At 42.7% G+C, this 21,590-nt stretch overlaps 2 protein-coding genes across 3 annotated transcripts; one reads left to right on the top strand and one right to left on the bottom strand.

Moving 5' to 3' along the window:
* Positions 1-8,000: 8,000 nt before the first annotated feature.
* On the bottom strand, positions 8,001-11,956 carry pheta2 (PH domain containing endocytic trafficking adaptor 2). Of its 2 annotated transcripts, XM_063192322.1 has the most exons (4): positions 11,760-11,956; positions 11,374-11,465; positions 9,841-10,147; positions 8,001-9,024 (listed from the first exon to the last, which is right to left on the bottom strand). In XM_063192322.1, the coding sequence occupies exons 2-4, from the start codon at positions 11,452-11,454 to the stop codon at positions 8,609-8,611; spliced, it is 804 nt and encodes a 267-aa protein (XP_063048392.1). In that variant the 5' UTR covers positions 11,455-11,465; positions 11,760-11,956; the 3' UTR covers positions 8,001-8,608. The 2 variants fall into 2 exon arrangements, with proteins under 2 accessions (XP_063048392.1, XP_063048393.1); XM_063192323.1 differs by lacking the exon at positions 11,760-11,956 and having other exon boundaries at positions 11,374-11,745.
* A 1,968-nt stretch (positions 11,957-13,924) lies between these two features.
* On the top strand, positions 13,925-20,942 carry cd2bp2 (CD2 (cytoplasmic tail) binding protein 2). The gene is made up of 7 exons (XM_063192287.1): positions 13,925-14,025; positions 14,799-14,881; positions 14,985-15,117; positions 15,214-15,371; positions 16,764-17,379; positions 19,859-19,944; positions 20,333-20,942. The coding sequence occupies exons 2-7, from the start codon at positions 14,804-14,806 to the stop codon at positions 20,441-20,443; spliced, it is 1,182 nt and encodes a 393-aa protein (XP_063048357.1). The 5' UTR covers positions 13,925-14,025; positions 14,799-14,803; the 3' UTR covers positions 20,444-20,942.
* Positions 20,943-21,590: the final 648 nt, after the last annotated feature.

The raw sequence follows: 21,590 nt of genomic DNA, 5'->3' as shown, positions 1-21,590 counted from the left end.
ATTGTTACACTGGTAATACACTATATTACATGGTATTGCATACTGTTACACTCGTTATTACACTGTACCTGATAATGCATATTGTTACACTGGTATTACACTAGTATTACATGGTATTAAATATTGTTACATTGGTTATTACACTGTACCTAATATGGTAGATTCACTGAAATGGTGAACCATTAAAATAAGGTGTTACCGGGCAAATCAATCCACCCAGTCAGAAGTTATGGGCCAAATGAAAATTCCGCCATTTTGAAAGTGTTGTCTTCCAAACTCGAATCAGTTCATGAACCTACCCTAGAGCATTCACACACAAAATCTGGGACAAATCCATCCACCCGGTCAGTAGTTATGGGCCAAAGAATAATTCGGCCATCTTGAATTCAGTCATCTTGAAAGTGTTGACCTCCAAACTCGAATCAGTTCATGAACCTACGCTAGAGCATTCACACACCAAATCTGGGACAAATCCATCCACCCGGTCAGAAGTTATGGACCAAACGAAAATTCGGCCATCTTGAATTCAGCCATCTTGAAAGTGTTGACCTCCCAACTCGAAGCAGTTCATGAACCTACCCTAGAGCATTCACACACCAAATCTGGGACAAATCCATCCACCCGGTCAGAAGTTATGGACCAAACAAAAATTCGGCCATCTTGAATTCAGCCATCTTGAAAGTGTTGACCTCCAAACTCGAATCAGTTCATGAACCTGCCCTAGAGCATACACCCAAAAAATCTGGGACAAATCCAAACATCCGTTCAAAAGTTATCGCGTTAACACGAAAGACCTTACGCGGCGGCGGACGCGGCGGACGCGGCGGACGCGGCGGCGGCGGACGCGGCGGCGGCGCACGCAAAACCATTACATCCCCGACGCTCCGCGTTTCGGGGATATAATAATGCCCGATACAATATACAGCCTCTACTAGTGAGGCAGCTGGAAGTTCCACATGCCCCCCCACCTCCCGACCCCAGCACCTGCCCCCCAAAATGTCCGTGCACATCACTGATGCCAGCGCAGTCCTGTAACAGCTTCCTGATGGCATTAGCGTGATGGCACTTCAGCATGGCATCCCATAGTGACAACACACCACAGTCACAACAACGCAGTTATTTACCAACAAAAACAGCAGAACCATTTCAAAATGTACTAAAGAAACACTGCACAAAATGTTCCCAGTGAAAATAGTATCTATCTATCATAGTATCTATCTATCTATCTATCTATCTATCTATCTAGTATCTATCTATCTATCTATCTATCTATCTATCTATCTATCTATCTATCTATCTATCTATCTATCTATCTATCTATCTATCTATCTATCTATCTATCTATCGCTGCTATACTACTGTATCCATGAATACATTTTAGACATCTAACTTGCACCCCACCCATGACAATAATTTTTGGGAAGTTCCATTTTACTATATTACAATTTTCGATTTTACTGCTTTAAGAGTAGAGCGTTCCATGTCCCACCAGTCCCACCATGACGCATATCTTTCTATCGCCGTGTTTGTCCCTATGGGCCCACGGGTTAACAGGCTCTGTCATAGCATGCTGTTTTATGGCAGCCAAGTCCTACTCAACCAACCACCACAGAGCCTATTACGTAGAACATCATGTCGGGCCCTGCCGTGGCTTAACGGTAGGGCACTCGTCTACTATGCGGCCGACCCGGGACCGCCGGGTCCTTTGTCAACGCTTCCCCATTTCTCTCTCTCAAGCTGTCCTGTCACTAATCAAGACTAAAAAAGAAAGAAAAAAAAGAACACCATGCCAGGCCCTGCCGTGGTTAAAACCATAGGGCACCGCAGCACAACACCAGGGCCCCGGGTTCGATTCCGGCCTGGGCCTGGGCCGAACTTCACCCATCTCTCTCTCACACTCGCTTCCTGTCTCTCTCGACTGTCCTGTCACAAAATAAAGGAACAACCCCCCAAAGGCCACCATTCCGCTTGCCTGATTATCATAGACTTGCAATCGAGATTCGATTCGCCACCAAAGGTGTTGCGTCACTAGGAGGGCGCAGCCTGGCCACCATTGCGGCAACTCGCTTCTGCCAGCTGGACTGCCTCCTGTGCTTGCCTCTGTCCTCCAGTCCTGGCTGACCTCTATGCCTGCAGAGGAGATGCTGGTGTCAGATGAGTCTCTATAGGACAGTAACACCTCCCTGGCTCCTCTTACTTTGAATTCCTCTGTCAGGCTTGAGAATGGGAGCTTGTTGGTGTTTGCTTGGTGCTGTGCCCATAAAGGGCAATGCAGCTCAGGATCTTCCACAGGCCCAGCCACCTGCACAGGAACTGGCTAATGTTTCTCTCAGTCTAAGGTATTATCCACCATTGTTATTACAGTATTTCTCAATTGGTTTTGTACATTTCTTGAATCTCTCTCGCAATTTGCAAAACATGATATTCATTCTCAAAACAGCTTTAACAAATGGCAAAACACCGTGGATAACCTGCAAAACCGAGGCTCTTGCTCAAAAGTTTGTCTTTAAAAAACAAGTTTTTCGGTCAATGAACGTATCAGCGCCAGCAGAATGGTTAGTCATTGTGTCATAGTGTATGGACAAGCTAGTCAAATCAATTTCTCATGTTGTCAATTAAATAGTACACACTTGAGGATCTTTTCTGAAGCGAAATGTTGTTTAGATTGGATGGGAAATGTTGTAAATTCGGCTTTATATTATATTGATCAGATAATATTGAGATAGTTTCATGCATTCAGTGACAAAGCTTTTTGAGTGATATGACAAAAGCAATTGATAATGTACGAAATCACTGAGAATTGTACACAGCCATGGCATGGTGGACGAGAGCATTTGCTATATGCCGAAAACAATGAGAAACTGATTTGACCATGTGCACAGGTAACACCACGAAGTCACAATTGAACAAAGACTTTTGAGAATCATTATTCTGTTGTGAGAAATGGACAAAACCAATTGAGAAAAACTGTAAGACCTGGTACATCAACAGTGGCCACAACAGCCTTGGCAAGGTGCCGTGCTGATCAGTGGCCTGCACAGACATTTTGGGGTGGCAGGTGCTGAAACTTCCAGCTGCCTTATCAGGCTATAGATGTTGCATGTATATTACTGTACATTGCTGCATTATTATCTCATGCTTTTGATCTTGGAGCATTTACAAATTATCATGTCAACATGAACATTGTGACAAAAAACTTTCAAAAGGGCATGTTTTTGTCCAGTAGGACATTAGCAAAACCTCATCCCTAGCTGTACACCTATGATGCTGATGTACGTGTATCCAGGTTTTAAACTTCCTCTGAGGCCTGATGACCCCACCGTAGCAAGCCAGGTTCTCAACTCCGTATGCATAGCTTGGATCACTGCTGTGTCTCTCAGAGTAGCTTTTCACTGGCTTCTCTGGCAGTGATGGGATTTGAAGTCCGTTCATGTGGAAGCAGAACTTGTCCTCCACTTTCCCCTTCCTCAGCACAAGTGACCTGCACTTAGCTGGCTTGAATGTCATTCTGGCCAAAGATGTTAGCCTTTCCAGAGCTTTAAGCCACCCTGGCACTAATGTGGCTGTGTCTATTAGGTCATCCATAAAGGCTCTGATAGGCGGTGGGCGAACAGTGTGGTTAAGCTGTTGTTGTTAATCTAACTGTTGAAGCATATTGAGCTGAATGTCTTGTACAGTATGAATTATACAGTATACAAAATATAGTTATTACCTCCACCAAGGAGCTTATGATATCGGATCACGTTGATTTGTCTGTCTGTCTGTCTGTTTGTTTGTTTGTTAATCTGTTTGTCTGTCAGCAGGATAACTCAAAAAGTTATGAATGGATTTGGATGAAACTTAGTGGAGTTGTTGGAAATGACCAAGGAACAAGTGATTAAATTCTGGAGGTGATCCGGATCACAAACCAGAACCAGGACCTTTTTAAAGATTCTTCACCATTGCTAGCCTAGGAATCTAGACTCCCCAGTAACCGCAAATTGAATTGTGGGGACAGAGCGAAATATTCCAGTTTCTAACTCCACAAAAAGAAGGCAGACAGACTTAAAATGAAAATAGGGTTCAACATAGACAAATGTCTTCCTTGGTGGAGGTCTGTGCTCTCTGGGTGCATTTGTAGTTGTTATTATAATTGTTTTTGTTTTTGATATTATATCATTATGTGACTATGCTTGGGCGTAGAGGCTTTGGAGGCTGCATGTTTCCCAAAGGGAAGGGGAGAGCACTCAGCCCTGAAATAGCAAAGCAAACTTTGTCTTCTCCTTCAGCACCTGCTATTCTTCTGGCCACCACACGACGTCCTCATCAGTCAATGGCTTCTCTGTTTCTCTGAAGATCAGCTGGACTGGGATTGAAAAACAGCCCGGCCATGTTTGGCATAGACCAGGCCCTCACACAACCCCCGTTTTTTCTATGATCATGATTAGCTCAGTCCACTGTTTACATTAAAGATGGGCCTATGGGCCACACCATCTAAATTGAGGGCCGAAGTAAAACAAACAAACAAACAAACAAACAACAGCAGCGTTCCCTAAGGACTGTTTGCCCACCGGGAAAATGCCCAGTATGCCAGTCCAGCCCTGCTGAAAACCACCACCCACCATCCCCCTTCACCCCCAGCCCACCATGTCCTACTCCTCCTCCCTCTCCACCTCCTCTGCCTCTTTGTGTTCTCCTGCCCTAAGTTCTCGGTGTTTCCTGCTCCTTGATCTTGTAAATGTGCCACCTCTGAGTGTAATCCACCATTTCCCCTTCTCTGCCTTTGTGCCATTGTGTGGCCAACAGCATGCGTGTGACCGATCTTCGTGTGACTCTGCGTTTTCATCCGTCCCACCTGTCCCTGAGAGACACATACACACATTCCTCTGTGTCACACCAGCCCCCCTCTGTCACTATGAAGGACCTCCCAAAGTCAGAGTGCGACAGAGACAGCCAAACCCACAACACTTATACATAAGTCGCCTACTTATTGGTGCATGTGTTCGTGTGTGAGAGAGAAAGATAGGGGGGGAGAGAATGGAAGAGAGGAATAGATAAAGAAGGGAAAGGTGAGTCAGAGAGAGAGCGAGAGAAAGAGAGAGAGATAGAGATAGAGAGAGAGACAGACAGACAGACAGAGACAGAGAGAGTAGCGCCAGAGAGGTGGACACAAAGAATGAGTAGAAGCACATTGACATGCCATCACACTAAACATTTCCTTTAAAAAAAAACCCCAAAAAAACAATGATGTAAAATGTTTTACTTTGAATTGAATTGAACGAACTGGACCAACAATAAGATGCAAAAGGACACGTTTCCTAACCAACTATTATTTGAATGTTATGTAATGCTGTGTAATTCCATGTAACTGTGGAAATGACACCCATCATTCACACAGACCTCCCATGAGGGTATCCCACAGGAATCCCAGTCTCTGATTGATATTCCTTTCATTGGTCCATGCTGTATAATGTGCACCAGTAGAATGATAGTCATTGAAAGGCTTTACTAGCGTATTACTACTCTACATTACACAGTCTTCAGTAGTAAATTATGACTTAGTCATTACCATTCTGGTAATAGCAATTTAATTACAAGGGCCATGCCTGATCCACACACAGCACACGGTGGCCAGGAGCAGGCCAGACTCCCGTCTACACTCTCCACCCTGACCCACGTGGACTAATCACTTACTTACTTTGACATCTTTTGTTTTGTTTGCCATCCGTCATATTAAAGAGGTGTTAAAATAACACGTGTGTAACATTCGCCGTGTGCGACGTGTCTAATGAGAGTCGTAATGTTGTGCTATTTGAGACACATTTATCCTAGGAAAAAAATCATTGGCATACGCATGAAGTTAAGATGACTCTCGGCTTTCGAGTCTGGCAGCGAGCTATAGAGTCAAGACTCATCTCAGCACAGCTACATGCAAAGGCTACAGCTTGACAAACAGTCTGGCTGATTGCCTGGACTTTCTGGGTTGTTGTCTCTGTTGACAGTATGAAGCTACACTATCTTTCTGATGGCCCATACATCTTAGTCTGAAAGGGAAGCTCCATGACAGATCTGGCACAATGTGCTACACTTCTGTTGCCGATAGTTCTCTTGTGCTGCTTATAGCAGAAATGTAGGAGATGTCCTTGAGATTTTTTTTCACGAAGGTCATGGCCAGCGTTCAAGGACATGTGTGGTGAGCGCCACTTATCCTTTTTCACATCTGTAACATGTGGGTGAAAAACATCTTCTAGTTCTTTTGAACTGTAGGCCCACATTTATTATCAGTGATGCTGTGTGAGTTCTAAGGTATTTGCTGCCTCTTTGGCGTGTATTCTTCTAGGGACTACTGTAGTACATCCATATCACATATCACTGATAATTAAATCCTAATGAAACTCCAAATCACTAACATAAGTAGCGTCTCTGTGCAGATGGGCCTGCCATACGGGCCAGTTTACTCTGGTCTGAAAAGACTCAACCAGAGACGGTTTAAATGCAGAGTAGAGAATCTTTGACTCAACTACATCATAACATGACTTAGAAATAACCGAGAGCCTTAGACTTGGTCATTATACATTTGGTGACAACAATCTTATGACAGAAGCTCTTCACAAGGGGGTTGACTATAAAAAAAACGTGATTTGAAAATCAACTAAAGTATTTCAGTGGGATAAACATACAACATACAGCAACATACCCCCCCTGTAGCAGTATGAAGGCATCTTGCTCGGCCTGATTTTTTCATGCCAAAATGAGAAAAATGTGACTGGAAAAGCATCTTGTCCTAGGAGCACAGTGCCCCCTGCTGTCAGAAGTACTGTCCCATTTCCCATGACATTTCATTATAGAGTGAAGAAACACTGTATACCAAAACATGAACATGACACCTAGCAGAATTTTAGCAAGCTCTATTCGTTTTCTGTCAATATAGTAGCCTATGGTATTAAAAAACATACAGTAGGCCTGCTACATGAAACAGTACCATCATCCCTGATATAAGCTATGTTGATCTTTTCAATGTTTCATCAGTATATAACCAGTGAGATATAATTTTGCTTTTACATATCTTTTACTATGAAAATATACCCAACAAAACATTCACATAAAATAAACATACTGTATTATGTTTTCTTTGCACCACCACCATTTTGGCAATCAGTAAAACCAGACACACTGCCAGAAACGAGAATATCCTAAAAGGAAAAGACCATTAAACTAACATATGTAGAGGCCTTCTTTTTAAATATCATTTCATTGAATATATCAAGTCAAGATCATAAAATAAGAAATACATAATAAATACATATTCCTCTTCAATGGACATTGCTATTCATAGTTGTATTGCTCAGATTCCATATTTCTGTTATATTACCAAGTGTATTCAGATTTGTGTTGCATATGTCAAGACATAGATAGGCTACTGCTCACACCTTGAAAGACAACTTCATATTATAACTTGTTCAAACTGTGATAAATCTATAAACTACAGAGCCTACAGTTAAAAAATATTCACAAAGACAGACATGAGAATGCCGTTTTTTCCTCTGAGGTTTTGAATGGCTTCATTAGTTATGCTTTGAATAGGCCTATACAGTAGTGGTGTCAACAATGATCGATTCGGCGATCCGAATCGATCCGGGGCATGGACGATCCAGATCCAGATCCGGCAAGTTCCAGAATCAATCCGGCAATTTTTTTAAGTTTCAATTACTTCCATGGATATTTCGGGAGCAAATGAATGTTAAATTAAATAAAAACACTTCAAAACATTGCAAGACTGATACAGACTGATACAGAAAACACCCAATAAATTGTTGCTCAGTATCTGACTACTTGTATTTCCTCATCATGGCTGAACATTTGCTTTGCGTTCAGTAGAAATGTAATGCATTGCAATGCATTGTAGAATTGAATCGAATCGGATTGGATCTAATAGAATCGAATCGAATCGGATCTACTACCTCCCGAATCGTGATCGAATCGGATCGTGAGGGCAGTGCCGATCCACACCACTACTATACAGCATATTCATTGCAAGTGTGCATACATTCTGTGGTCATTAGCAGTGGACAGCAGAAGATAATTCTTTATGGCTACCAGGGAAAGAAAAGATGGAAAAAGTCTCTAGCAAGGGGAAAGTTAATAAGAGAATAGTTCCGTTAAGGGCAGGCCTGTTTGGACAGGGACTCTGAATTATTGAAGACATCTCTGACTCTTGGGCAGCAAGAATCTACTGCTCTCTTCTCCTCTTCTTTCCTTCTCAGAGCCATGTACACACTCACTCACACTCTTTTAAAATGACCCCATAACTACTGCACAACCACTCCACAACTGATCCATAACTGACCCCAGTGATAATGCATGCATATCTTAATCCTTGTCTTTTTCCTCACACAAGATGCTCTGATTTCATAGTGTAGACACCTGAGCATTAGAACATGTAAAACATAATTACAACAGCAACTCAAAATCTCTTCATCTTAAAACACAACCGTAGTGCTTCCATGATTAAAGATCGAAAGATATAAAACACAAAATTGAGCAGGCTACGTGACAACAAGGAGAAGGGAGCAGCTGGTCGGCTGCTAATACTGTGTGCTGTGATCCTCGTCCTCCATACAGTATGTACTTATCCCAGATCGATCAGATCCTCCTCGATGTGACCCATCTCCTCATGTTTCCTCTTTAGCCAGTCCGCCCTCAGCTGCCTGATCTCGCTGCCAAAGTACTCGTGCAGTTTGCCGAAGTCCTCCAACGTGTCCGATCCCACCAAAGGCCACTCGCCGTAGTTGGGGACGGGCCCGTTCAGAGGGGTGACGTGCGCGTTTCTTTTGGGCCACAGCTTGGGCTCTCTCTTGTTGGGGGTCCTCATGTTGACTGGCGGGCCCGGGAACGTGCGGCTGCCACTGCTTTGGGCCCACGGGTCCCTCACGGCTGCCCCTTTATCCTGCACGTAATAGGAGTTGAACGTGGCCATCGATTGGCTCAGAGGCCTGATTGCCACGGAGGAGGACTGACCAGATTCGCCAGAGGCTCTCTTCACTTCTGATGAGAAGGACACCAAAAAAGAAAAACAAGGACAACATAGGTTCAACATAGTTGCCAATATCTTTAATCCCTCAAGACACTACCCATGTTATAAATTAGCTGTTACCAGAATGCCAATGACCAAGTCGTAATGTATTACTAAAGTCCCTGTGTACTGCCATAGTGGTGTACTACTAAGGTAGTCAAGTTTTTTCAGTGACTATTACAACGTCCCAGTGGCAGGGTGGTGCCTGGTAAGGGGCTAAATACAAGCCATTGCTATTGACGTCCAATGTCCTTTTTTATGGAATTCTGTAGGGCCACTGTCATCACTTGCATCAAGAATGGGGAAGGAACCATTTTCATTCAAGGGGCCACTTCATAGGGCCGTACTATGAACACAAATACAGGATTTCCCCCTGCACTTTAGGCCTATATTGAAGAAGGCCACCTTTACAACAGAACCCACCTTGTATTGCAAATGCAATTTCTAAGATTCCTTTACAAAACATGTCATATTACATGTGAAACTGCATAACATTACACTTCTACAGAGGGCCACATAAGATGGCCTCAAGGCCGTAACCAACCCTCAAGACACAGGTTCCCCACCCCTGCCTTACATCATTACAAATTGTCTGACGTTACGACTGTTGTCTTCATCAGATTCTGCTTTCCAATGAAGACAACAGTCGAAACGTCATCCTATCCTGCCATGGAATAAAATGACAAAGAAAAAAAGGATTTTAAGTGTGCGGACTCCTCACTCTAAAAACAGCATATATGCAGTGTAAGGCCAGGGTCACCCTGCTTCTGCTTCTGGCTTCTGTTTACCTTCGTACAGGCTGCCCAGCTCCTTGACCAGCAGTGAGAGGCAGGCGTGGCCGGCAACGTGCAGGGCCTGCACCCAGCTCTCCTGACTGGGGCAGTCGTCGGCCGCGAGCCGATAAGTCCTAAGCCCGGGGCCGCCAGTGAACACCAGCGAGAAGCAACAGCGGCCCTCCAAGGGGTTCAGCTGCACCGCACAGCCCTCCAGCACGATGACGCCCAGCAAGTGGCGATCAGCGGGCCGCTCCTGATAGAACAGCAGGTTGCCCTTTAGCACGAACCAACGGCGGTGGTAGGAGCTGGTGCGCTCCCTCTGCGGAGGAAGAGACGACAAACAAAAGGCCCCAGTGTGACAACGCTGAATGGAGGTCCATTTATACTTCACTGCTCTGATGAAAAAGTTGATGACCTGGATGTAATATGGTACAATATACAAGGGTGTGTAACGTATGGCAGAAGTTCATAAGACAATTCAGGCAGCAGTACAAGAATGTGTATAACAGCATTTAAAAGTATGCATGGTTTGAAATGATTAGGAAGATTGATTAGGAGATTAGGAACACAGAGCCTTTGATTAGTAACATCTCCAGAGTCAAATGTAAGTATACAGTACTTGCTTCATTATGAATCTAATGTGAGTAGCAAGGTGAGTCATCAAAGTGCATTCATTATTCATTGCTGTGATTTTTGCATAATGCAGTTTGCATAATGTCATACCAATATAAAAGGAAGCCAAAGACCAAGCATGCAAAATCAGAACCCACTTTCCACTACAGCAGCCAGTGCAGCAGCAGAAGCCTCAGATTAAATATACTGTATAGCCAAAGGCCAATTTAATTACACAGGCTGGTTAGAGTCATATCAAACGGTCCTAGGAGATTAGAGGGGTGGCCCAAACCTAGCAAGGAAAATGTGTCAGTATCAAATAAATAGGCCAGGAAAAGAGGCAAAAAGACAAATTGAGAGATAAGGCCGCCTTTTATTTCTAAGAAGCATGAGGTCATATGCCTGATAAAGACACTGTGTTAACTCTAAACCACAAAAGCTAGACTGGACACACCACCACCACCACGCAACAACAAGGTCACAAAACATGTCATACTCACAAGATTGTTTTTGATGTTAGATTGCTAGCTGCAAACTGTGGTTCCGTTTACTAAGTCTTGGAACATGGTCGTGTCCTCCTGGGCCGTGAAAACACTGTTTATGTTGTGTAACTGTGTGTTCTTTAGAACCAATTTGGTAATGCCAGGTTGATATGAATTGACACCTGTCAGCTGTCATTTATGAGAAAATGTTACACCAGACTTATTTGTGTTACATTTCTTTTCATTGACACACACTGTAGAAGGGTTCCACTCATGTTTAGTCCTTTGGTCCATTAATCCATTCATATTCAATATTTCTTCATTCCAGTTAGGCTTTAAATATTTTCTTTCTCTCTCATTGTTTTACTCATATTCATGGATCATATGACTCAACATCAACAGCAATTGAGACTAAGAGACTCACTGGTGTTGTGTGAGAGTATTGTCCTACCTTTTTATAGAGATATCCTTCTTTGTCGACAGGTGAAGGGCAGTACAGGTAGTGAGTTAAAAGTTTCTCATGGATCTTCATCACAACGCCCCCTGTTCAAGTGGAAATGTAGCCTAGATGTTGACAGTGAACACATTCGCCAACACGGTTTACATGTCCTCGTCAGGCTAATAGGAAACGGATAGGCGGTGGTGTAAAACTGGCGCAATCATTTTCAGCGTGTCGAAGTTTCAGAATTATGACAGTTCCTGGAATGATGCAAATCCCAGATTGCTGTTACAAAAAATAAGACAATTCAAAGTAGGCTACTTCACCGACTGACACTAGCCTAGGCTACCTGAGAATTCTATCTCAACTACCTTACAAGACGGATGTCAGACACCTACCTTGGCAAAGCCTTCTCGGATTGGCGATGCACTCGTGCTATCCATCCTCGCCTTCCATTGCGTCTGGTTATTAATTACCCATTGTTTGTATATCAGACAAACATCAGGCCAACCTGACAACAGCAGTGTCGCTGGCTGCTCACCTGAGTCGTGTGAGCACCAAGATGATATTTTGACAAAGTTTCAAGTTACAACCACCCGCCCTCTTGTAAGTCCTGTAGGACGAGTGTTGAAATATAAATAGCCCGACCTACTTCCTGGTAACAAAAGCAGTCTATGTGTTTAGCCTGGATTAGACAGCATTCCTTCGCGAAATATATTTTTTGTGGTAAGGTGTGGAGTTCATTTACTTAACAATCTTGAAGCAGCGCGTAGGCCTATCGCCATTCATGCGTCTTTTCCAAAAGCGCACAAGCGCGCGCCATTTGGATATCTGTGTAGATGGACAAGATAACACCTAGATAATATTGGCAGCATTGTTAAACAACAATGACAGCCTGTCTCATTTTCCTTCTCATGTTGCCCTCTGGTATAGACTGAAGGTCGAAATAAAATCGCCTGAGACGTAAGCAAAAAAAAGCTAAAGGTATAAGTAGAGCTAGATATTCAGACAAGGCCATTTCTATTTAAATAAGCGCTAAACAGGGCATTCTGTAAAATAAAACAAATAGGCCCATGCCTTAATTTTATAGGCCAATGCCTTAGGCATAAATTAAAGCAGCCTATATGCTACATTGTAGGCCTATGTAAATATTATGAAGCTAAATAATGACTATCCTCATCTTAAATAATTATGGATATCTCATATTGGCCAGTCATGTGTAAGTGGTTAGGGCGCCACACTTGTATCTCAAAGGTTGCCGGTTCGACTCCCAAACCGCCCGGTTGATGGGGGGAGTAATTTACCTGTGCAATTCCCCCATCCTCCTACATGACTGAGGTACCCTGAGCATGGTACGGTCCCGCCACACTGCTCCCTGGGTGGCATAATTGGGGGCTGCCCCCTTGCACGGGTGAGGCATACATGCAATTCCGTTGTGTGCAGTTTGCAGTGAACATTTTTGTGCTGTAGAGTGCTGTGTCACAATGACAATGGGAGTTGGAGTTTCCCAGTTGGGCTTTCACTTTACTTTCACCAAGCAACATTGCCCAATATGGACATAGCAGCCAGGGTCCATCCCTTTACAAGGCACAAGAAGCAGACACTCTGTCTTGGACTAGTTGGCCTGGGCGTAGTGGGGGAAAAGGTCAATAGTAGACTGGGGGACCTAACTATATGGGGCAAGACAACGCTTAACATGAAAAATGAGACATTTTACCACCTATTCAACCCCAGCCAATGATGTTTACTGAAGTAAGCCCCAAAATAGTGGCATACCCCTTTAAAGGTGAACTGTTTTGATCTTAAATGACGTCATGATCAGCCAAAACAACAGTGGCACTTTGAATGTGCTGTCCCTGCTAGACATCTGGCGGTGGCATCCTGAACATTGCAGTGGCCATTAGGCCCAATCCAGCCCTTGCTTTCCAGGTTTGCTACACTGCTGATTTATTTATTGAAGTCTGAAGAAGCCTAATATCAAGAAAACATTGGTAGGCCTATTATAAAAGTGTGAAGACAGTGGACCCAATATGGCCCGAGGCAGAGTCCGATTAGTATTCAGTGGGCCTACCTAGGGGCCTATCTTTATCTGATCCTCAATACTGAGCGTCTCATGTTCTGAATGTAATGTCATGTTTTTCAAACGGAAAAGGGACTTAAGATTGAAAACACGGGGGCACATAGTAGTGCTGATAGCCTACATTTGGGCTTAGGCCTGACGGCATTTTGGATCAGTTATCACTGCCAAAGGTGTTGGTTTGACTTGGAAAGTGGCGAGGACATTACAATGGCAATTTCCCAGATATTCTGCTTTTGCATTGTAGGCCTATTTGGGGACAAGTAGGTTCATCTCAAGAGTGATATTATGGACACATATCCACTTTTCACACCTAAATTGCACCCATGATCACTGCCCGTGTTTATTGCAGTGCTGCTTGATGAGTGTCTACCTGTACTTTGGCCAGAAGATGGCGAGCTTTCTCTGAATAATGAAGGAAAACATGTGAGGGCAATTTTGCCAGCAGTTGGGCAGTTTTAACGAAGTGAAGGCAAAGTCCTGCCGAGTTACGTCATTTCCGCCAAGTTATTCAGATCCATGGCGTTGGAGGGAAGAACGTCTATTTTAAATTAATGCTTGTCCGTCCACGAGAAACACTACACAAGGTAACGAAAGTGGTGTGCATGGATCTAATTTATAGACAATGTTTATTGGCGTGGAGTTCTTCGTACTTTGGAGCAATGTGTTTCCACTCGCACACTGCAAAGAAGCATGATGTGACGCTAGCTTGTTAGCTTGTTATGTTATGCTATGTTAGCTAACATGGGCACATCTTGTTCACCAATTCCTCAGTCACGATATATGGATATTATCGTAGCTGGATCCCAGTATAATTGATCATGCAGACAGTCCCCTACAGTAACAGTTCTCCTCTGTATCTTCTTGCCCATGTAGCTGTGTGCAAGTCTTGCCTGAAACTTGCACTTGCACTATCTGTCATTTCATGTTATAGTTGATTCCAAGCTGTGCTAAGAACAGTGATTGGCAACCTGGATTCACACGTTATTCAAGCCATTGTCACATAGGTTCAAAATGGCTTGGTTTACCTGTCCAATTTAACCAGGCAGGCAATGAATTGATTGAATGATTACCTGGTTGAATTGGAGAGGTAAAACCAGGTCCTTTGGACTGTGTGCCACTGTACTGTAACTAGGGTTGCCACCTCTGTCAAAAAACCTGACCATTTCTATGATCGATAGTTCTACTTTTGCTCTAAGGCTTCCCTCATTCACTCACTCATATTTCCCCCCTGGACAGACCATTAAAATCAGTGGCAAGGGTAAACTGAGACAGGTGGAAACACTATGATTCCAGGTTGCCCATCTCTGACTATTAAATGAAAGTAAATCTGTCTATTGTGGTTGTTTGTGTTTCACAGACAGCATGTCTAAAAGGAAAGTGACATTCGATGATGGGGATGGGGAGCTCGACTTGGATTTGGACGATGTCCCCAAGAAGAAGGTCGGAGAGTTTGGTTGTCTTCAGTCTTGTTTTATATGATAACACGTCATATTATTATTGTAATGTTGAGGAATTAAACTTGACTGCTGTCCTACTGTCCTAGATATGTGAGGGGGTGAGTGGACCCGGCTCCAGGTTTAAGGGTAAACATTCTCTTGACAGCGATGAGGAGGATGAAGGAGAAGAAGGAGACTCCAGCAGCAAATACAACATACTTGACACAGATGATATTGAAGGTACGCCATAGAACTGGAATCAGTGTTGCAAAGTTGATTGCAAATACTTGTAGTGTTTACTCAAAAAAATTACCTGATTTGCTCTTTTTCTGTTAGGCCAAGAAAATGCAACAATAGACTGTGATGAAGGTGTACCCATCACGCCTTTCAACCTTAAAGAGGAGATGGAAGAGGGACACTTTGACGCAGAAGGGAATTATTTCGTCAACAAGGATGCAGACATCAGAGATAACTGGCTGGATAATATCGACTGGGTGAGTCATATACTGGTGAAATCTGAGATTTCAACACAAGTGACATGCGTATTTTGCAAAAATGGAATGACGTCTCCTAAATCGAAGCAGCTAGCAGTTATGGCAACATTGCTATAACATTACCAATCATCTTAAGTAACAGATTAAGACATGGTCGTCATTGTGGTTTAAAAGTAGGACATTCACATGCACTCAAAAACAACTGTTTTGTTTCCTGGAAACAACTGAGCACATGGAAAAAGAAGAAATATCTGCACACACAGTACAAGCTCCCTTGCTAGAGTGGAGTATCATTTGTCATTTATCAATCCAGAAGGGAAATTAAGGTGTTCAGTAGCTTACATATATAAATACAGAATACATACACAAGATATTAGACACATTCATTTGCACATATTTTAACCATATATAGCTCACTCTTACATGCATACATTCAGCTAAAGGAAGATCTCACTCTTTTTAACACAGACAGACACACACACACACACACACACACACACACACACACACACACACACACACACACACACACACACACACACACACACACACACTGCTGTGGGTTACTTGATGCTATCATCAAATAAATCACAGCAAGGGAGCTTGCACGATATGTGGATACTCCTTGGTAAGAACAAGCTTATAGAGTCTTACCATGACGGTATGAAAGACTTTTATGGGTTTTTTAGACATAAGCTGACCTATGGGGAAGCCATGGTTTAATGGTTAGGGTTGATCTTAAGATCAGAGGGTTGCTGGTTTGAATCCCACCCTCACCTTTCCCTACACCCTCAAGCCAGACACTGAAGTGCCCTTGAGCAAGGCACCTAACCCCACATTGCTCCAGGGACTGTAGCCAATTCCCAGGAAAATACACACACACACACACACACACACACACACACGCACACACGCACACAAAACACATACAAACACACACACACACACATACTGCTGCTGGTGTATTTAATAAAAACCTTTTTTTAATTATTTATTTCTTCAAACGCTACTATTACTATGTCAGAACGCTATAAAGGACTTTTAGAAAAAAGAACAACAAAATACCTCCTCTTAATGTATGTTCTCTACAAGTCTTCTGTTGTCCAGTCTTGCACTTTAAATGTCTGTATGAGCAATGTCTACGTCCATACTGTCTATGTCCATGTATGAGTACTGTCTATGTCTATACTGTCTATGTCCTTACCTAGATTAGTCTATGTCTGCATGGGAGAGCAAGAAACGCAATTTCAAATTCTTTGTATGACCAGTGCATGTAAAGAAATTGACAATAAACTTGACTTGACTTGACTTGAAAATACCTTTGTTACTTTGGCTAAAAGCATCAGCTAAGTGTTATATAATGTAATGAACAGCCCCCTACATCTTATCCAGATGAGGATTCGCGAGCAGCCCGTGAAGAAGAAGAAGAAAGGGCTGGCTGCCAAGCGCTGGCGGCGAGCGGGGGACGAGGACGAGGCGGAGGAGGAGAAGCAGCGCGAGGAGCGTCAGAAGGAGGGGGACGGAGAGGACAGCGAGGAGGAAGAGGAGGAGCAGGAGCCGCCCGAGGACCCGCTGGCCACCTACTCCAAGCTGCAGCTCCTGGAGGGAGTGGTGGAGCTCCTCAGGCCAGGGGAGACGGTGGCGGGGGGCCTCAGAAGGCTGGGGGGACTGGGGAAGAAGAAGAAAGGAGGCAGGCTAAGGGGGGAAGCGGCCGACGACAAGCCCCAAGAGGAGCCGGCTGACAGGAACGCGGAAAAACTGGACCGGCTCACGGCGCTGGCAGACAGACTGGTGGGCGCCGGGGAGTACGAGATCTACCAGCAGAGCTATGAGAAGCTGGCCTACAAGGTGAAGAGCATGAGCCAGGGCAAGGGCAAAGGGGCTCAGCAGGCGGCTAAGAACGGGGACGGGGAGGAGGAGGATGAACTGGACATGTTTGGGGATAAGTTTGATGAAAAGCACGGAGAGGAGAAGGAGACGACCGACAATCAGGATGACTCAACCACAGGTGGGAAGAGAGCTGTAAAGCATGCAGAGGCACTGATGGTGTATATGATTCAATGTCTATTAAGCTTACATGTATGAAGAGCCTTATTGCAAAATTACATCCATTTTGGAGCATTTTGGGAAATTGAGATTTTTGTATTGGGCATTGCATTACATTACATTGCAAAATGCATTTTATATAGGTTTACAAAGTATGTTCTTAAAATATTTGAATGGTAAAATTTCACACACAAATGAAAGGGTGTCTTAACAGTCATTTTCAATAATAAAATGCGTTTAGCCGGATCACACCGCACTCTCGATTAAAAGGTGCCAAACAAAAACTGTGTAAAATTGAAAGAAAAATGTCTGCACACTTAAATCCCCTTTGTGTTCTTTTTAATAACACGACTAACTAACTTTCCAAAGCTTGGCCTCTTATTAAAAAGAACACAAAGGGGATTTAAGTGTGCAGACATTTTTCTTTCAATTTTACACAATAATAAAATGCAAAAGTAAAAAAAAATGTATGTCATTTTGCCACGAAACTCTTCATATACAATCGATAAGTAGTGTTCTAAAACTGAATCTTCACAGTCATACGCTCATCTTTCACCCCAAATCTATTACTCTGTGAAAATGTTGTCATGATGCACTATGATGGTGTGACAATTCAACATGGCCCACCAACGAACCTGGCTCGGTCGCGGTGGTTTATCTGACTGTTTGTCGGCAGGATAACTCAAAACATTATTAACGGATTTTGATTAAATTTTGTGGAGTTGTTGGAAATGACAAAAGGAAGAAGTGATTACATTTTGGCTCACAATCCGGATCCAGGATTTTTTTTTTTTGAAGATTCTTCACCGTTAAGGAATAGGGCGCATTTTGACATTCCAGTTTCTAACTCCACAAAGGCAGGAAAAATTGGGGTGTAACATAGTCAAGTAATCTATCAAACAGCTTTCTTGGCGGACGTCTGCACTCTCAGTGCATATCTAGTTAGAAGTGGGATGGTTGGCCCTGCCGTGGCCTAATGGTTGGGCACTGGGTTACTGCGCCGTCGACCCAGGTTTGATTCTGGCTCGGGTCATTTGCCGATCCATTCCCGTCTCTCTCTCCCTACTCATGTCATATATATATATATATATATATATATATATATATATATATTTATTAAAAAAAAAAAAAAAAAAATCAATATATTTTTTTTAAGAAGTGGGATGGTTTGCAACAAAAGGTGGCCTTGTAAGGGATCCCGGTGCTTGGTTAATCATAAAATTTGTGGCACCTTGGAAGGAAGAGGTATGTTGGGAGTTGAGGGGCATACTGGATGGGAGAAAAATGGCTTGAGGGACGCCATGAGTGTGTAAAGTGAAAGCTCAGTTGGGTTAATTATGAAAAAATAAGTGACCCCCAGAAGTTCACGCTGTCCTCTCTCATAGCCTGCGCACACGTCGTCTCCAGGGTGAAATTGTGTAACAATGGACAGGTGTTTGTTACTTTTCATTGTTTGAAATATGATGAAAATCATCTATTTTTGGCATGCCCGCTCCCGCTCCCGTTCCCGTTCATCTTTTAAATGTTGACTTCCATGGACCCATGGAAATTCCCGAAAAGTAAAGCCAGCCTGTCTCAACTACGGCTGGTCAGCGCTTGGCTGAAAAGCTGTTTGTGCATTCTTGAAATCTATTCAGAACAGCCGGGCTGTCACAGAGCTTACCGACACAAGTTTGATCAGGCCAACTAGAAGTTCTCAACAGTTGTCTAAACAGTTGTCTTTACTGCATCTGTGGATAGAGAGAGATTTTTGTGTGTGTGTGTGTTGTCCATCAGTATGTTGTGTCCGTCAGTTCTTATTGCTGTGTGTGTGTGTGTCTGTCTATGTGTTTTTATTGCACATGTGCGTGTTTGTGTGTGTGTGTTAGTGAATGTGGCATTTCCATTTGTTTCATTTTTGTGACTCTTCTTGAGCTGTTCCCTGTAAATTCTGCAATTTCCGCTGTTTTACAGTGATGATTCAGTGACGTTATATTGTGTCCTTTTCAATATAATGGTATTATTGGTGATCATTACCTTCGCCAAGGAGGTGATGTTTTTGGTCGCATTGGTTTGTTTGTTTGTCTGTCTGTTTGTTTGTCAGCAGGATAACTCAAAAACTTATTCACAGAGTTTAATGAAATTTTGTGGAGTTGTTGAAAATGACAAAAGGAACCATTGCAGGATAAGGCGAATTTTGACATTCCACTTTCTAAATCCACAAAAAGAAGGCAGAAAGAGTTGAAAATAATAAGGGTGTAACACAGTCAAATGTTCTATCAAACATCTTCCTTGGCAGGGGTCTGCATTCTCTGAGAGCATTTCTTGTTTTTTTTCTGTTTGTCTTTTGTTCTGTGTCTGGGATTGTGTGTTGAGGATCGTCTAATTTCTACTTCTATCTTCACTGTTTATTTTCACTAGGTGTGCCTTGAATTATTTTCTCTTTGTTTTTCATATTGTAGGCAGTGATGAGGTGATGTGGGAGTATAAGTGGGAGAACAAAGATGACTGCGAGCTCTACGGACCCTTCAGTAGTCAGCAGATGCAGGTGAGGGGTGTATACCTGAATAACACTTTGTATTTTGAGTATGGGGGGCACTTCAAATTCCACCAATGGCCGTACTATGGACACAAACCAGGATTCCCCCCTCCAATTTAGGCCTACAACAGGCCCCACCTTCTCTAGGTCCCCTGAAATATAACTTGAATGTAATTTCTAAGATTCCTTTCCAAGCACGTCATATTTCATGTGAAGTTGCATAACATTAAAATTATATCGGGGACCGGATAGGTTCCCCACCCCTACCATAGAGTGACTTGAGGGTTTTCTTTGGCCTGTTTTGCATTCGCTATGGACACCTTGTGACCTTTCTTGTGACTTAGAATGATAATTAGATTACCTGTGTTTTCTCTCTCTCTCTCTCTCTCTCCCTCAGGATTGGGTGGACGAAGGCTACTTCAAAGATGGTGTGTACTGCAGGAGAGTTGACCAAGAGAATTCACAATTCTACAATTCAAAGAGATTGGACTTCGAGTTATATACATGATTTTATGTTTGGCACAAATTACAACAGTTTAGAAATAATTGTCTCCATTTTTTTTTAAATTAAAAGCGGGTTCATTGTGGGCAGCTATATGAACATTCAAACTATCATCCAGATTGTGTGAATCTTGCAAAAAATGTATGTGAATGGCTGTCATGAGGTTGTCAACAATTTGCTAGAAAGATTTTTAAATAAACCAGTTGTAATGGCAACATTCAAAATGTGCTGTCATTACAGTAAATTGTATTTTTTTTCTTTCATTCTTGAGTTTGAAGTATTTCCATCTGCACATGATTTTTAGATTGCCATTATTATTACAAGTATTATTACATAATGGGAATTTCTCTCTAGTGTGCGCAAAATATTAAGTTGTGTAATTAAACTGAACCATAGGGTTATTGATGGGGTAATTACATAATATTATTAATATTATCAACTTTGTTGCACTGCACCTACTGGATGTAATTTGGACAGAAAAATAAATGTACCCCTTATATTGTTACAGCTACTACTCTCTTTTCTGAAAATGATCTATTATTATTATTATTCTGATGCCTCTGGTTTATAAGAGGTGACCTGGTGCATATTCCTAGAACATGGGTAGTGATTCACCTGATTTACCACTACCTCAAGGGTATCTTAACCTGGTTCACTACTGCGCCAGGTTCTTGGAATACTACCCTTGACTTGCAACCATACAAACACATACAGCATTAATGCAACATCTGACTGCATTGTTTACTGCCTGAAACAAATTTGACAAGAGCTGAGCTGGTTGGAGCAGGTAAAGGCTTAGACGGGACTTCTGGGACAGGACAGGACACTAAACCAGGCACCGGCAATAAGGAGAAGAAAAATGTTTATGGAGCACCATATTAATTAACCTTTGTATGAAATGCGTGAATGTAAATATGCCAGTATTAGCACAATTGCTGCTTTTCTATCACTACTATTTTGGATAGCGTGGCCTTTTAGTAACCACGTATTATTCTTTTTTCTGAAACTGTAAACTGTTTACACTGTTTACTCATAAAGAACAGAGTAGGAATGATGATAGCAAGTTTTACCAGAGAAAGGTTTTACTACGTAGGTTCACATCAGGACAGTTGCGTGCTTTTTTCATGTTCTCATTGGTTACCTTCAACTTGCT

Source organism: Engraulis encrasicolus, chromosome 2, assembly GCF_034702125.1.
Source record: "Engraulis encrasicolus isolate BLACKSEA-1 chromosome 2, IST_EnEncr_1.0, whole genome shotgun sequence".
Classification (NCBI taxonomy): domain Eukaryota; kingdom Metazoa; phylum Chordata; class Actinopteri; order Clupeiformes; family Engraulidae; genus Engraulis; species Engraulis encrasicolus.
This window is presented reverse-complemented; position numbering and strand designations above follow the sequence as displayed.

Excerpts from the sequence above, each read along its gene's own strand:
- pheta2 (XM_063192322.1), bottom strand. The coding sequence starts at position 11,454 with ATGAAGATCCATGAGAAACTTTTAACTCACTACCTGTACTGCCCTTCA. Across the intron at positions 10,148-11,373 it reads AAGGATATCTCTATAAAAAG|AGGGAGCGCACCAGCTCCTA; the intron begins GTAGGACAATAC and ends CTTCCTCCGCAG. Across the intron at positions 9,025-9,840 it reads GCTGGGCAGCCTGTACGAAG|AAGTGAAGAGAGCCTCTGGC; the intron begins GTAAACAGAAGC and ends CCTTCTCATCAG.
- cd2bp2 (XM_063192287.1), top strand. The coding sequence starts at position 14,804 with ATGTCTAAAAGGAAAGTGACATTCGATGATGGGGATGGGGAGCTCGAC. Across the intron at positions 15,372-16,763 it reads GGCTGGATAATATCGACTGG|ATGAGGATTCGCGAGCAGCC; the intron begins GTGAGTCATATA and ends CATCTTATCCAG. Across the intron at positions 17,380-19,858 it reads TCAGGATGACTCAACCACAG|GCAGTGATGAGGTGATGTGG; the intron begins GTGGGAAGAGAG and ends TTCATATTGTAG.